Raw genomic sequence first — 16,753 nt, 5'->3', positions numbered from 1 at the left:
AGGCAGAAGCGGATACAGAGGGCATAGAGGAGTGCTGCCTACTGGCTTCCTTCTCCTGGCTTGCTCAACATGATTACTTACAGAACCCAGGACCATCAGCGTAGGGATGGCACCACCCACAAGGGGCCCTCCCACCCTTGATCACTAATTGAGAAAATGCCTTACAACAGATCTCATGGAGGCATTTCCTCAAGGGAGGCTCCTTTCTTTGTGATAACTCCAGCTCCCAGCTTGTGTCAAGTTGACACACAAAACCAGCCAGTACAGTGAGCTTGGAAGGAGTCATGGTCCCTGGAAGGCTAAGGAAAGATGAGAATGGGAGATGGAACATGGAGAAAGATGACTGGTCAAGAAAGGGTCCACTGGTTGGGAAAGGGTTCATCTGTGTAGACCCATTGAAAAGCTCTTCCTGGTTGTCAGCACTAAATGTAAGGAAGGCATCAGAGCAGGAGTGAAGACTGGAACATTGGATATCAGAACAGCAAAAATGGAGGTTTAATGGCCAGTGAGTTTGATGCCCCAAACCCTGTGGCTCACGCTCTGTACCTGAGGGGTACAGGAGACCACTCCCTGCAGGCTCTGAGGATCAGTTTTGTAATAGTTGAGAATATAGAGAGTTGGGGGCCTGGTATCAGGGCCTGTAACTGCTTTTGAAAACTGCAGGGACAGGGATAAGTCAGTTTCCTTTATCTTTCTTCCTCTGGGCACCTTGCTGTGGGATGGGTATTGCCTGATTTCCCAGTGAGGGGTGGGGGTGGGGGGTGGGGGACTAGGGTGGGAAGGTGGAGGTGGGGTAGTGGGCAGGTAGGTTTCTTAAAGCCCTGGATCTGTTTTTATGACCCTGGTTTTAGGACAGGGATTTCCTTTAAGATTAAGAAAATAAATGTGTCTCCTTGGAATATTTCAATTTCTGCCAGGCTCGTTACAAGACTCACACTGAGCGGTTTTTTTTATAAAGCTGCAATAAAACGAAGTCTGACTTTTGATTTAATTAATAGAAATTGCAGACAAAAAAGGAAAGAAGAGCACATTGACGTCGGATTATAAACTTTCTCAGTGGACCAATATGTGGTCTCCCATCCTTTCCCTGTAGAGAGGGTCAAATGTATTCCTTCGAAAGCTATACCTTCTGTTGTAGCAGTCGGTGGAGGGTAGGGTAAGCTTATGTCAGATATGAGTCTCAAACACTGGAGAATCTAATAGGGATCAAAGAGGGAGGGGGCCATTAATACAAATGAATTCCTTTTATACAAGTTGAAGGAAAAAAACCACACAGAATATGTTCCACTTTTTTTTAACACTCCAGGTGTGACGGGAGATTAGGTATCCAACAGGGGAGAGAGGAGAGTTAATTAAAGTTTTTTGTTCTGACTTACAGAAAGAGACATCTTTTCATTTCATAAGCAGGATAAGCAGGATGGCTTTTGAGAGCTGTTGGTGCTTTCTTCTCCTTCCTCCCAGTGTCACCAAAAAAGCAGATCAAAGCAGCCTGCCTTCCTGATCTGTTTCTAGCCACCTTCTCAGCTAATGGAGTTAAAAGTGTCTTCAACTGATGGGGTGGGGCTCATCTGACTCTAGAAAGGCCGTCTCACTGTATTGGTAATATGCAAAGTGACCTCGATAGATGCTTATGGAAAAAACATATTTAACATGAATTAAACAGAAACCAGCCCTAAAGGCCCAAGCGGGAGCGAACGTGGCGGGTGCACCTCCCCCCTCCTGCCTGTATTTTATTCATCAACTCTGATTGACAGCTCAGAAATTAGCACTCAGGCTTGAATGTCCCGAGCTCTGTGGATTTACTGTGCGTCCCCTGTTTCCTTTTGGTCCTTGTGATTCAGAGCCCCACGACTGACATTTCCTACCCTTGCAGGGGCAAAGGGAGGGCATGTTTGGGAGAACTCCTGCTGTTTTTTCTCTTCAAGATAGTGACAAAGTGAAATAAGACAGAGTGAAATAGAAGTGGCCCTGGTGAGGCCTGTCGGAGCCAGCAGGTCACGGGCAGCAGGGGTTGGTCATTGTCTTGCCTTTCTGGGCTCCTGCCGAGAAAAACCTGGCCTGGCTACAGCCACCAATGAAAAGACTGCATTTTGCCACTCAGGGCTTTGTGAAGGCGCCAAAGCTTGACATGGTTGCTATAGCTACTGTCTGATTGTGGTAGGCTTGTCACAGTGCTTGATAAAGTGGGAAGGTTATCCCTGATAGGCCCAAGTAATCAGAACCTTGCAAAGCTTGAGTGTGTGGATTTAAATTGTTCTTTTTTTTCCCCCTCCAGTCTTTGAAGCTGGGAGCGCTGAGGGTGGGGTTAGGGAATCTTTAGCTACAGAAGCCACAGGACTTTCTTTCAGCTATAGCGGAAGCCTGTACTGGTCTGGAAGGAAGGTGTCCTTATGTCTTGAGGGACAACAGAAATGAGGGTCAGGCTGACTACCTGCTAAGCCATGGCTGGCATGATGGTGGCTTTGAGCAATGCTGCAAAGACCCTCTCATGACCCGTCCTGTAAATTAATTCAGCTGTTTCTTTGTTGTCCCTGCCTTTTCTGATTTTCCATTCTTCCCTGGCCTTTCCCCTGCCTTTCCCCGCCACTGCATTCTCCCAGACACTGCAGACCCTCGGCTACCTTTCTTTTCCTATGGGTGATAAGAACAGTTAAATTGAAAATGACAGCTCGAGGAGGATTTTTAGCTCCAAAGTTATAGGCAGCATTTTTTTCTTCAGGAGGGAACTAAGAGTTTATCCGGGTGGCAGGTTTTTGCTCAGTGGCACAGAGACTGCAATAGTGACTCTCTATAGATTCTGGCATGCTTCCGGAAGTCCTAGGTCAGTGGGACTAGGTCTTTGAACCTACATTTCCCGCAAGTTCCCAACTGAGGTCTGTGCCACAGTTGCCTAACCAAGGTGTAGACGCACGGCATAGGTCTGATCTTCACGGTTTAGAAAACCACAGATAGATCTGTTACCTATCCGGATTCAGGTGACTTGGTAGCCAGGATGACACTGGTGCCCAGTCAATGGAAAGTTCTGGAAACTTTCAAAGCCATTTGAAAAAGTAGATTATTTCCTCAGCCTTGCTCCCAGCTCCCTAGTTCAAAGCATCCGGATCCACCAGCATTACTCCCTAGGCTACGCTCCAGGTGGCTCCAGCAGGCCCTACTCTAAGAAAAGTACACTTCTCCAAGTGAAGCCCACCCTGCTACCATGTACCTGGCCAGGAAGCCTGCTTTGACCAGAGCCAAGGTTCTTTGCTTTCTTGCTGACACTCTACCACAGCGCGCCAGCAGCCCAGTGTATACTTGCTTGCATGCAGTTCACCTTCTGTGCACAGCTCCCAGATAACAAGGGAGATGAATCTGTGTGGCTCCCTTCGGTGCAAAACCGAACCCCTCATCTTTAAAAGATAAGAAATAGTTTATTCTGGGGCTGTTTTGGGTGATTATTGCCTTGCAATACGGATTTAGGTTACCCCAAATTCCAACATATGGGTAGTTCCATGATGTCTTGTAGTTATACAGAACAAAGAAAGTTATAAATCAAGGCAAGCTTAAAATATACTAGTGGGTTCATCAGAGAGGTGGTACAGCAAATAGGGGGGTTTTCTATAGGCCTGTAATGCTATCTGACGTCATTCTCAGCTTTTGGGTTAGTGGAAGCTAGTGGGCTGCTAAGGTAATAGGCGGCAATAGATTTCTGTTTATTAGTCACATGATGTTAGTTCGGATACATGGGTGGGAAAGCATTTGCTATTCCCAAGGGCTAGAACTACCCCCTAGGTGACTAGCCCCTAGAGAGCAACATTCTAATCTCTCTACAGAACTGAAATTCGAATCAGCCAATCAGTTCTGCAGACACAGCTTCCTTTCAGGGGTGTTTGTTCATGGTACCAAGGTTGAAGGAACCTGGGTAAAGATCTGTCATTTTTCCTAAGCCAGTTAATAGAGATGGAGAGTGCAGTGTATACCCAGAGCAGGGCTGGGGACCTCATTTTCTCTGGTGGGGAGCCCAGAGTTAGAAGCAAGGTCTATGAAGTCAGGATGTCCCTGTAGTGCTTCCTACTGCCTTGGCCTTATGTTAAGTGAATCTCCCTATGCCAGAGAGCGTGTAACTCTGAATTGTAAAACAAATACTTGTCCTCAGGCCCTACTTATAAATAAAGCACAAGCGGCAAGCATTTCCTCCCGAGTGGCAGGGCTCAGAACCCAGTAAGGCTCTCTGTGTGTAGCTGTGGTCCCAGGATGCAAATGGCTCGATCATTTGTCAAGTGTAATTTAACTCCCCAGGACAGCAGAGCATCTCCGCTAGCGTGCGCGCTGAGGATGGGTCTTGGAGGAAGGTAATTGCGTTTCTTCAGGGAAACTCACAGGAGACTGTTTGTCCAGATGAGAATAAAGCAAAATTAATGAATCTGTCCGAGAGCTTTGACGTCTTACCGACTGCACAGACCATGCCGGCCTAGGCAGAGACTAACCCCAAATTCTCACGTCTGCAGCTCATGCTCTCAGAGACTCCAACTCTGCTTTGCTTGGTTGAATCAATAGGAGGATAAACTCAAGTGGTGAGGAGGTGACCTTCGGTGATAGCAGTGCTCACGGTGGCCTTTCTCCACAGGGTACAGAGGTGCAGACCGATTACATGCCCCTGCTGAACTCGCTAGCGGCCTACGGATGGCAGCTCACCTGTGTGCTGCCAACGCCTATCCTCAAGACGACCAGGTAACAAACAGAGCGACCTTTATGACATTCATGGGTGAAACGTGAAGCTCAGACCTGAGGCCCAGTTGGCAGGAGGTAGCCAAAGACCTCAGTATGCAGAGTTGGGCTCCTGCCCTGCAGCTGGCTGCCTCTCTGTTGACCTACAGTGATAGCCCTCTCTCCTCTCCCTACCCCGTGGCCCTGAAGATTTCTGCCTTTAATGAATTCACTGCACAGTTTCACACTACAGGCAACAGCAGGTGTCCTGGGCTGGTTGACAGTGGGGTAAAAGCCATGCTAGCCCATGGCCTTCCTAGACCCCTCTTCCAGCTCCTCTGGGTCCTCTCAGTCCACGGCATGCTCCCCTGCCTGTCTATGGCAACATTTGGTTTGGCCACTGGGAACCACTGGGCTCCTTTTGAAGACCAAGTCTTGTCCAGGCAGAGGCTGATAATGGAGCAGAAAACACCCAGCAGTCTGCCATTTGCTACCTATGTCACCCTGGCTAAGTCCCGTACCCTATCTGAGTGTTCCCTAGTTATTTCCAGAGGGCACAACCATGATGGGAATGAGTTTTGGTCAGGAAGACCCAGTGTTCTGAGGGATGTGAACCCCAGGGGTACACAGAGCTGTCTCAGAGACGCACACTTATTCCCTCATCTTCACACTGGTGAATGGACAAAGCCCCTGGGAATGTGCTGGTCTACCCGAATCCTCCCGGTGTGAACTCTGGGCTGAGTGTTCCCTTCTGGCTTGTCAGAGAAGTTGCAGGCTGCTAGCCGTAGCGTGGAGACCCAGCCTCTGGCAAAGCTGCAGTGCTAGCTACGGCACTCGATCTCCTTTCCTTGATCTCTGGGCTGAAGGCAGTCGGAGGCGGTTACAAAAGAGTTAAGGTGAACAGAAGGGTGGAGGTGGAGAGAACCCGCAGCCACCTTCAGTATTTCTGTCCAAGGCGCACGCAGCATGGGGGCCTGCCTTTTCTGACACACAGCTCTCAAGCTCTCTATTTCTCTTTCCATAGGTGTGAGTCAGAGTTAATGACCATGTCCATCTTGCAGCTAGCGCCTGATTTCAGTGTGTCTGTAGGGGTGACACAGTAGCCTACATATATATCAGCTCTCCCTGTACCACCTTCATGTCACCCTGGAGGGCTAAACTCATGGCCTGTCTTTAGTCTCCTATGCAGCATACCATGACTACCAAAGACAGAATTGGAAGGCAACGCTGTTCTTTTGGGGACTCCCTAATCTGCCACTATATCCTCACTTAACCAAGGCACCAGCTGCCACCGCCTGTCAAGAGCATGGGAATTTTTAGCCAGGAAGTAGGGATAGCCAGGCAGAATTGGTTGGTAACAATTGATAACCCTTGACTTAAGAGTGGGAACTCTGACTTCCAGTCTTAAGTCAGGCAGCAGCCTTCCTTCACTCATAGGACGTTCAGGATTTCACCCATGGGGAGAGGATGGTGTGTGTGTGTGTGTGTGTGTGTGTGTGTGTGTGTGTGTGTTTTGCGGGGGCTGGGGGGAGATGTTAATCCTCGGCTCCTGTGTTGTAGGGAAGGGAACGTGTCCACCAAGCAGATTGTGTTTCTTCAGAGACCATGTCTGCCTCAGAAAACCAAGAAGAGGGAATCTAAGGTAAGAGACTCGAGACCTCTCTGCTCTCCCCTCCATGGGTTTATGTCTGCACATCTTGGCTTCAGTGGCGTCTGCGCCAGCTGGGACTCTCCCATTTCCAAACACTCTAGGGGCTCAATGAAGACCTGGGTCCACACTGGGTCATAGCAGAGATGCCTGATGGGCCGTTGAGGAGCTAGAAACTGGTCCTCAGGCTGTCTGCTGGCCTGACTACTGAGCAGATGGCAGATGCTTTTCTGTCACCAGCATGTGCTAGAGAATCCCACAAGGCTAAAATCAGGACACAAAAGTCAGCTGCAGTTTGACAGAGGCCTGGGAAGGGCAGAGCTTGTGGTCAAATGCCATGTCTGATCTCATAACAAGCTGGCTGGAGCTCTGGCCTGGCTATTAGATCCCTTAGGTCATCGGAGTTTGCTGATCCTAGCCTGGTGTATTAGTGTAAGTCTGTAATCCCTGCACTCAGGATTTACAGACAAGAAGGTGAGTTTGAGGCCAACCTCTGCTGTGTAGAGGGCCTTGCCTTATAGTGTAAACCAGAAGTTTGATCATCTTAGCAGAGGAACTCCCAGTTTCTTCTTTCTGGGACCTGAGCCAAAGGTCTTTGACTGGCAGTCGGTGATGGAGACAGAGGCCAGCATAGCCTGTGGCAGTTCATCCCCAGGGAGGCCCATGCTGGAGGGTCACCAGGTCTCTTTCCTCCTTGGTGGACTTCTCTTGTCTAACATGGGCAGGGCGTCACAGAGGGATAGTGGCTGTTCCTAGAGTTTTCTCTGTGTCCTGAAACTGAGCCCAGCATCTGCTTCTGATGGATGATTCAGATGCACCACCCATCCTCTTTGAGGTCAGGGCTTCTCCTGTGTGTTCCAATTTGAATCTGCAATGTCCCCCAAAGGTTCAGGTACTTATGGCTTGGTCTCTGCCTGATGGTACTTTAATGAGGTATATAGTTAAGCATTTATGTGATGGGGCAGAATGGAAAAGAAGCTAGGCCATGGGCGAGGGGGTGTGCTCTTGAAGGGGGTATCGTAACTGGTGCCCTTTCTCTTGGTTTCTGGGTCACCACTGGGTGAACACTCTCTACAACCACTCCCTACCACCACACGCTGTCTCACTACAGGCCAAACAACCCTCTGAGCCAAACTAGACCTTCCCTTCTTTCTAGTTGACTTTCCTTTAATATTAATTTTTATCTTATGTGTATGTGGGTGTGCCTGCATGCTATCCCCTGTACATCAATGCCTGTGGAGGCCAGGAAAAGGCATTAGAGCCCTTGAGTCAGTTGCAGGAGTTCGTGAGCTGCTTGGCATGGGTGCTGGAATTGAACCTGTGTCCTCTGAAAGAGCACCAAGTGCTGAGTGCGCTCTCTCTCTCTCTCTCTCTCTCTCTCTCTCTCTCTCTCTCTCTCTCTCCAGAATCCTCTAGTTGACTTTCTTATTCTGTTACAACAAAAGAACATGGACAAGCATGCTGAAGGTGTATTACTAGCTTCTCAGAAACAGGCCAGCATATTGATGGAGTCTACCAAGGCCCCAGTTAGGTGTCACCCGGATCCACTTTGTTCCACCTTGATGGCCATGACCACACTCTGGTGAAAGTTGCCACCCTGTTTGGCTCTGCACAGTTGGCCCCCTCCCCCATATACCCCAGTCTTTGTTCAAGAGTCCCAGGTAGGAACATCCAGCCAGTGAACAGATTGCAGTAGTCCCTTATCCGCCAACAAACCCTGTGGGTTGCCCATTTACTGAAGGAATGCCAGGTTGGTGAGGACAAGGATCCAGATGGACTGGAGTGCAAAGGAGGCCCACTCTCCAAGCTCTGGGACAGTAATGTGACAGGTGACAACCGAGGTGGACCAGAAGGCAGCTGCCAGTCACCCATTAACCCCCAGGAGCAGTCAGCCACCACCTGGAAGATGGATGGCCATAGACTGATATCAGATAGTCCTCAGTCTCAGGCTCTCAGGACGTCACCAGCCATAGAAAGCAACGTTCAGTAAGGAACACACAAGGTCAGCTACCAGACGTGAAGAGATTGGGCTTGAGCCCCTTAATGGAAACGGCTCTAGACTCCCCTGCCAGGTATCTCCTTGTGGGCTTCCTAAGTTTTCACATGAAAACCTTGGCATCCCACAGAGGGGACATGAAAGTAGAACTGGCTTTCCTCAGGGAAAGGGCAGAAGCCATGTTTCCTTAGCCAGTGAGCCTACTCTCACTGGCTAGGCCGATGCAGACAGACTGCTCTCTCTTCAGGTGTCCTGAATCAATATGGTACTCAGCATTCACTTGTTCTCCATGAGACAGCCCTGTCCCCACCCCCTGCCAAGAAAGACTTGTGTGCACTCAGTCTTTGTCCCCCACCCTTTCACACCTCAGCTGCCTCCATCTGGGTCCCTGTCCCATCATGACCCATCAGCCACTGCGTCCAGTCCCCATTGCTTCTGTAGGCTGCACTTCGTCTCTTGGTGCCATCATGCATTGGTTGCTGTCATCAAATCCACGGCAAGAGCATCTCTGGGAAGGGAGGGGTTTCTGGCGGTCAGTTTAAGGTAGACTCCAGCCTATCATGGTGGAAGCGGATGGCAGCAGGAACAGGAGGCTTCTGGTCACACCATGCCTACAGTGAGCAAAGAGAGACAGACAGGAAGTGGGGCCAGGCTAGAAAACTGAAAGGCCTGTCCTAGGGGCCCACTTCCTCCAGGGAGACTCTGCCTCCTAAAGGTTCCATAACTCTCCCAAAAAGTGCCATCAGCTAAAGAATAAAGTACAGGAACCCGTGAGGGACATTTCATTCTCCAACTACAATTCTTGATTCTGGAACAAGCTCTTTAGGGTCCAGCCCCACCCCATCTCTCCTCTTGCCAGGTCTTTGCTAGCCATCTCTGCGCTCACGGTTTCTGTGTCATCGTTTAGTGTCGCTTCATCCGATCCTCCTCCATCATCCCTTTCTTTTACTCCATCTAACAGTGCACATGGGACTTCCTACCCTCCTTCCCGTGTACACGCCCGTTTCTAAAATGACAGAACTCCCACAGGGCATCCTCAGCCCCTTCTCCTCCTAGTAGTCACTTTATGTTTTAAACCGTAGAAATTCTAGAATCTCCCAGTATCATAGGTCCAGTTACTCTTGCCTCCTGGTAGCATATTTCCCCTGCAAAAATGTTTCTTTTCAGAGTCAATGTGATCATTTAAAAGGTCCGTTTAGGGCTGGAATGATGGCTCAGCAGTTAAGAATGCTTTACTGCTCTGACAGAAGATCTAAGTTCAGTTCCCAGCACCCACGTGGAGCCTCACAACAGTCTGTAACTCCCATCCCATCATTTGTTATATATTTGTAACAAAACCATGGATGTATGCATACCTACATGTTAGACACAAGACTCTTGCACATAAAATAAATAAGGCCAGTTTAAGGCTGGCACAGTTGCTTGTGCCTGGAACCCAGTCACTGGGAAGGTAGAAACAGGAGGACAGTAAGGTCAGTGTCATCCTTGGTATGTGACAAGTATGAGACCCTGTCTCGAAAAAGCAGTTAAAAAGGAAAGAAAAAGCAGGCAGCAGCTGGACCCTCTCACCCTACTGCTCATGACGTCTCTGTCAGTAGCTTTGTCGCCTTAAAGATGGAGGGTATGTTCTGTGGCCCATGAAGCCCTCAGCCTTTTGCCGAACCTCCTCTACATAGCAATGGCATTGGCCTTTACAGTCCTCCACTGCTTCTGCCTCAGGGCCCTTGTTGTTGACCGTAATGCCTAGGATGTGGCTTTCCATTCTCTCTCTATACAGCCTCCTTCCTCAGGAAAGTGTTGTCCCCCTGAGGCCTCGCCACATTAGCCATCTCTGCTGCGTTGCCGTGATAGATACCCAGGACAGATTGGGAAAGGAGGAAAGACTCTTGGTTCAAGGTTTCCACCCAGGCTCAGCTGCCTTTGTTGCTCAGGACCTGGCACGGGACAGAATTATGGCCTTGGGGATGTGAGGCTGAGGAGTATCTTCAGCTCGTGACACCCAGGAGGCAGAGGAAGAGCCCAGGAAGTTTAGAGGACAAGAGTGTCTTTTTAGGACCTCCATTGGCCTTTCTTGTGTGCTGTACGGAGGCATCACCTGTCCATAAAAGAGCTGTTGGCCTATGAGCTGAGGCAGGAAATAAAAGGTGGGACATCCAGTGGGGTTGGGGGTGGGGACTGGGATAGAGAGGCGTGAGGAGATTCACCAGAGAGCTCTGAGGAGAGATAACAAGCCATGTGGCACTCATAGAGTAGAACAAATGGGTGATAGAGTTATGAGCTAGTTGAAGAATAATATAAATGTTTATAGCCTAAGCATTTATTCATAATTAATTAAGTCCCAGAGTTGTTGTTTCTGGGAACTTGGGTGTGGGAGAAAAGCCCATGGTTACATAGGTCCCAATGCCCAGTTTCCCACCACCTTGCAGTTAGCGCCATGGTAGGACAAGCCAGTCAATGGATGATGAAACCGTCAGTGAAGGCGCTCACTGTCTGGTCACCTCTCGGTAGCTGCCCTTCTAGAGGCTCATGCACTTCTTGGGGGACAACTCATTATATCCAAGCCATCACAGTGCCACGCTGGGAAAGCACCCCAGACTCTAGCAGATCTCTGTCCCGGCTCTGTTATCTGGGATCACTGTATCCTGGCCTGCGTGAGTCGGAAACGTGTTTCCCTCTGATTGTTGTTTGTGTGGTACCTGGGTTTTAGGGGATGCTCAGGAGATACCTGCTGAGTGGCTGACTGATTAATCAGACTTCTAAGCCCGGAACACATATTGCGCTAGGATCGGAATTTAAAGAATGGGACTGCAGGATTGGCAGGTGTGACCGAGTGTGTCCTGTCAATCATTCTAGTCAATCATGCTGGAAAAGTGTTCCTTCCAGCTAGCCTCCTTCCTTCCTTCCTTCCTTCCTTCCTTCCTTCCTTCCTTCCTTCCTTCCCTCTCCTTCCCTCTCCCTCCCTTCCTCCCTCCTTTATAAGATTTTAACTACACATATGAGTATGTGTGTGCGTGTGGATTTGTGCATGTGTGTGTAGGGCTCGTGGAGACCAGAGGTATCAGATGGCCCTGGAGCTGGACTTCAAGGCAACTGTGAGCAGCCTGACAGGGGTGCTGGGAACCAAACCTGCTCAGCTTCTTGAAGTAACGGAAGTAACCTTGTACAACTTTCTGAAAGGCCCTCGCTAGACTCACCAGCCCCGCTCCGTAACCAAACTGCAAGGTGAAGGCTCTCTGTCCTTCCTTCCCACCCGGCTGCCACCCATTTGTTCTTTGCCTTTTTGAACTACAAAACCTAGGGTCTTGTGGGTGCTAGGCAAATATTGTACCAATGAGCTATATCCGCAGCGTGTGTGTGTGTGTGTGTGTGTGTGTGTGTGTGTGTGTGTATTTTTGAGATGAGGCCTAACTAGGTTGCCCAAGTTGCACCTGAACTCACTCTGTAGCCCAGAAGACCTTAGCTTGTGATTTCCTGCTGACACCTCTCTGGTAGGCCTGCCTTACAGGCTCAGGCCCCACATCTAATTCTGATTAGGTAGGTTAGCTGAATTAAGCAGTCTCAGTGCCACAGATGTGGTGGCTGAGAAAAAGCCCTGGCTCTGTCCAGCCTGTTTTCCTTACAGACCTGGTAGTTGACCTTAGACCTCCCTGCCTCTCCTCCAGCTACAGAAACTCTTCAGTTGGGGGAGCTCTGAGGCATGTTCCATATCCCGCCTCAGAGGCACAACCCGAGGCAAACTGTGCTCCTGGCCTCTCCCCAGGTTGTGGCTTCCTTTGGAGCCTCAGGATCTGAAGCTAGTGTTGTTTATTACATGTGGCAACTGCCCCATTCCTCCAGCAACAAGGGCAGAGTGGGAGAGGCTGAGGAAGCCCTTTCCCGTGGGTAGCCTGAGGAGGTGATCTTTCTTCTTAGACATTTCTCTGATATTGTAGCCCTTCCAGAAGCTTTTCTGGGCCAGCCGATTCTGGATTGTGGTCTGAGAACCACCAGCAGCCACAGTAGAACTTGAGAGTCAAGTCAGCCCCCATCCTGCCAGCTCACTGAGCTGGGCCCTCGGGAACCAGGGCCTGTAGCTGTATCTTACAGGGACCTCCATGATGAGGTTGCTCGCTCAGGGCCAAGGCCCTGGGTATCAACTGAGTAGTCTGGCCTCTTTCTGGGCTCTCACCTGTGAACCTCTACTCACTAGTTCTTGTAATTAATGTTGCATCCTGATTGATGTCAGGGAGCCTATCAACAGGAAGCTCTTTGTTGTTAATAAGCCAAACCAAAGCACTAAGTCTGGACTTCATTGGTTGGTGACTGGGTGTAAGGGCCCAGGTGACCTGACTGATTCATTCTGACCTCTGAATGCGGAAGGCCAAAGTGTTTATGCTCAGAGCGGAGCCGTTCCAAAGGTGCGCTTACCTCCTAGAAAAAGATTGTTTATTTGTTTTGTTTATTTGTCTTTGCCCAGAAGGGAAGATTGGGAAGGTGGGTCTGGAGAAATCAGGTTAAACATCAGCCCTGGGGTTTCCTAGCTGTGTCCTTTGGGACAAGTTAGCCAACATCTCTGAACTTCTTTGTATCGTGTGTAAAACTCCACTAGTAACGCTTATGGGAGACCTACCTGGGGAGCTAGGGGAAGCGTGCACTCCTATCAAGAATGGCTGCCTATTCTTAGGCAGTGTGCTATTGAAGTGCTCAGCGTGGACCACTATTCTATCCCCAGTTTCAGACTACTTCCCCCTGCCAAAGAAAGAATGGGGAGGCCGAGCCACATCTCCCTGGGGATCTGGCTCTGTGATTGCTGAGAGATCCAGGCGGCAGCAGCAGAAGTCCTGAGGTCACCCCAAATCCATGTATCCACAGGAAATAGTATAGTCCTTAAGGCCCGTGCTTGCCTGAGCAGGCCCCTCTGCGATGACCCAGAGAGTGGAGTGTGATTGAAGTGGATCTTTCCTAGCTCACAGTGACAGGCCAAACTCTACTGGAGAAGGCGCTGGAGAGAACAGCTTCTGTCCTTGCCTCATACCCATGGCACTCTTAGCTTTTCCAGGTCAACAAAAGGTGGCCTTCTAGAGGACACTTTGTGGCCAGGCTTTCCCAGAGAACGTGGACATGTCCTGGTATAGTGAGCAAGGGCAGATACTAAGCTAGTAGTAGAAAGTGATTCGTCTCTAGGCTAGCAGAACTGTCCTTGTTAGGACACCATGTATCCACAGGAGACATTACTCAACACTGGCTATGCAGTGTATGGGGCAGGGGACACCCATGAGAGGAGAGGGACTTCACATAGATAAGAGTTTGCTTGGGGACAGCCATCGTGTCCCAGAGCCAGGACATGGGCTCAGCAGCCTCGAGGTGCTTTGGTGTAGTTGCAGTCAAGCCTCTCACCCGAGACAATCTCACCATTCTCTTGGCAAAAGTACAGGTTCTTCTGACTTCCCTCTACGGCTGACTACTCCAAGGATAAAATACGAGCTAACTTAACCAACTTCTCACAAATCCACAGAAAAGGTCAGAAGGTTCTGTTTGGGAACTTCCATCCGTGTGGGGACCAAACCAGGGAAACATGGTGTCCAGACTCCATGGAGTAGATAAGCAATGCTACAGCAGCCAGCTGGGGTCGGAACGGTCCTCTGGGTGTTTGTTGGGCCTTATGGGGTCTTATAGACAGCCTGGCTGAAGTGGTGTGGTTATAAGGTGACTGAGCTGGGCTAGCTTCTAACAGTTGTTAAAAAAAAAAAAAAAGNGGTTTGTTATGAACAAGCCACACCAGTCGTAGATTTGCAAGTTGCCTGGGGACCTTTGTCAGCTTGTCCAAGAGGGCTGGTGGCAGGCATCACTCTCACAAGTCCTTTAGGAGGGTCTGGGCTCTGCAGCAAAACACCTGCACCATGTGCCCTCACCTCCTTTGCCTGGGGCCCATGCCACCCTTCTCCTTCCACAGCTCCCCAAATCTAGAACACTCATGGAAGGTGTAAGCAGGCAGCAAGGGTGGGGGAGATGGGTTGGGTTAGATTTAGCTTGATGGTGTCCCGGGAATCTGGGGTTTGGTGAAGTGAAGCAGGAGATTGAGCTCCTGAGAATTTACCCATCTCCACTCTCTGTGCCTTCTAGTTCCAGTGGCGATTCTCCCGGAACGAGATCCACGGCAGGCAGACAAGGAAATCCAAAGGGAAACTCAGCGCCAGCGACAAGCAGCAAGCAGAAGAGAATGAGAAGAATCTGGAAGACCAGTTCTCCAAGGCTGGAGATGTGGGAAACTGTGTGCTGGGGGCACCGCAGTGGGGCAGAGCCTCTGAGGTCAGGGAGCAAAGGCAGGGCTCAGCAGCTGTGCAGAATGGTCCCGCTGGCCACAACAGGGACTCGGTGGCCCTTAGGCACTCCAATCCCAGAGCTGAGGCTGAGCTTGCTGCAGGCCCCACTCCAACAGAAGCAAATTGAGTCCGTGGTTTGTGCTAGGCCTGCGTTGTGATTGCAAACCTTGGGAAGCTTGCTAGCAGCTGGTTTGTTCTGTGTTACCCTTTGGCTTGACCTCCCATTGTTAGCTCATTGGCCCCGTGAGGGTGGGTCTCTGATGGTGTTGTTTTCTGCACATCCACTGGAAAGCTGTCTTAATGATCCACTTCTATTAGAGTGCAAAGTTGGCCTGTTCCTCCCAGACCTCAGGGCTGGAGGCCCCGACTCTGGTCCGCCTCTTCCACAAGGAAGGGCATGGACCATAGTGCCTGTACTGCCCCATAGGACTCCAGGGCACATCTGGGTCAACTTCTGGGACATCCTTTGCTACAAACCAAGGTTTTTCTGCTCACTCCTACATGCTGCTGCTCTGGGCAAGAACATAGTGACATTAACCCTGCAGCCTGCCGGCTGGCCTTCCCCACCTGAGCTCTGGAGACCCTGCTGTTGTGGAAGACAAGGATGTTGGAGAATAGGAGGTACCCAAGCCTCCTGCCTGTCTTAAGGTAGTTCTATAGATAGTGGTTATCTGGAAACAAACAGGTAATTCCCTAAGCCCTGGCTCCTACAGAATGTTCAAGAAAGTATTCTGTGTTAATATTAATGCCAAAAAAAATACTGTTTTTAAATTTTGTCTTCAACACATGTATGAATATGTTGTCATTTTGAGCAGTTGGTAACTGGGTGCCCTTGTGTGCTGTTTTTGTTGATGTGTCATTGAGTTGTATGCTGTGCCTGTCACATGTTCATACTGTCCATAACGTGTTGTTAAGGCTTTAAGTAGAAGCATCTGGCAAACCATGGAGCGAGAACACCAGTTGTCTCGATGGAAACAGCCCTGTCTCTTTCTTGTTTATTTAAAGCAATAAATGACCTGAGTTTAGAGCGTGGTGAGAAGCGAGTATTTACCAGGACCTGGCAGAGGCCCCGGCATGGTGTAGACGGACTCGACCCTTCACCTCCTGGTGACGATTACATTTTTACCTCCTGCCAGTGTGGTAGACCATGACAAACAGCAGAGCTACCTAAACACACCAGGGTTTCAGGCTTTGCTAAAAAGAAGTGGAGAGTGAATTCAGATGCCATCCAGTGAACGAGAGTGCACAGGTCGGTTCAGACCCCTGGTTTCTAAAGTTTCACCAAAAGTTATCTAATGAGGAAAATCTTCTTCATTTCCAAGTTTATTAAAAACAAAACCTGCAAACGTGTGGAGTGCAAAGCCTTGTTCAGCCATATCTTTTTTAAGTTTTAATTTTATGTGTATGGGTGGTTTTCCTGCATATATGTCTGTGTACCAGTCTGATGCCTGAAGCCTGCTGATGTCAGAGAAGGGTGTCAGATCCCTGGAGCTGGGATGACTGATGGTTGGCAGTCTCCCAGACCAGATGGCTTCAGCCACTCAGCTTTGGCTACATGTTTCAATAACTAACATTTATGTTTTATTTGCTGTGGGGGAAATTTTTAAAATTATTTCAGGGTGTTGTGCCAGTATCAGGTTATCAAATGATACTGGGATGTCTTCGGGGGTTTCACTTACTCTTTTCCCCTCCCACATACCCTGATGATTCTGGCAAGATGTCACTGTATCATCGAAGTTCTCAAACTAGCTGTACATTAGAAAAACTGAGGCAGTTAACAACAACAACAAGACATATAAACAAATATATTTATGGATATTATGACATAGTCCAATATCACTAAAATGTGATTTTTGTCATAAAAACAACATACAGTATCATCCCTCTCCATCCATAGACTCCATGCTTAATGTAAGTAAAATTGTCTGTTCTTTTCTCTTTTTTCAGTTTTTTTCCCTGCACAGAACACTTCTAAGTTTATTAATTCTGAATTATAGAAAGCTTAAAAACCTTTAATCACATGTGAGAATAAACTTATCAGGAGTACTCCCATAATACTTTTTTCCTTTTTTTCCATAATATTTTTAATTAAAATATAATTACATCATTTTCCATTTGCCC

The 16,753-nt window shown here is 49.0% G+C and overlaps 1 protein-coding gene across 2 annotated transcripts in view; it reads left to right on the top strand.

Annotated features, from left to right (window-relative positions):
• Positions 1–15,657, top strand: part of Rftn1 (raftlin, lipid raft linker 1) — a 198,139-nt gene extending 182,482 nt beyond the window's left edge. For both annotated transcript variants that reach the window (XM_021149367.1, XM_029471260.1), the window contains exons 8-10: positions 4,607–4,710; positions 6,247–6,328; positions 14,433–15,657. In XM_021149367.1, the coding sequence (XP_021005026.1) occupies positions 4,607–4,710; positions 6,247–6,328; positions 14,433–14,759 (513 nt within the window). In that variant the 3' untranslated portion in view covers positions 14,760–15,657. The remainder of the gene's footprint in view (positions 1–4,606; positions 4,711–6,246; positions 6,329–14,432) is intronic.
• Positions 15,658–16,753: the final 1,096 nt, after the last annotated feature.

Source organism: Mus caroli, chromosome 17, assembly GCF_900094665.2.
Source record: "Mus caroli chromosome 17, CAROLI_EIJ_v1.1, whole genome shotgun sequence".
Taxonomy (NCBI): Eukaryota; Metazoa; Chordata; class Mammalia; order Rodentia; family Muridae; genus Mus; species Mus caroli.
Note: the sequence above shows the minus strand (reverse complement) of the source record. Positions and strands in the feature narration are given on the sequence as shown.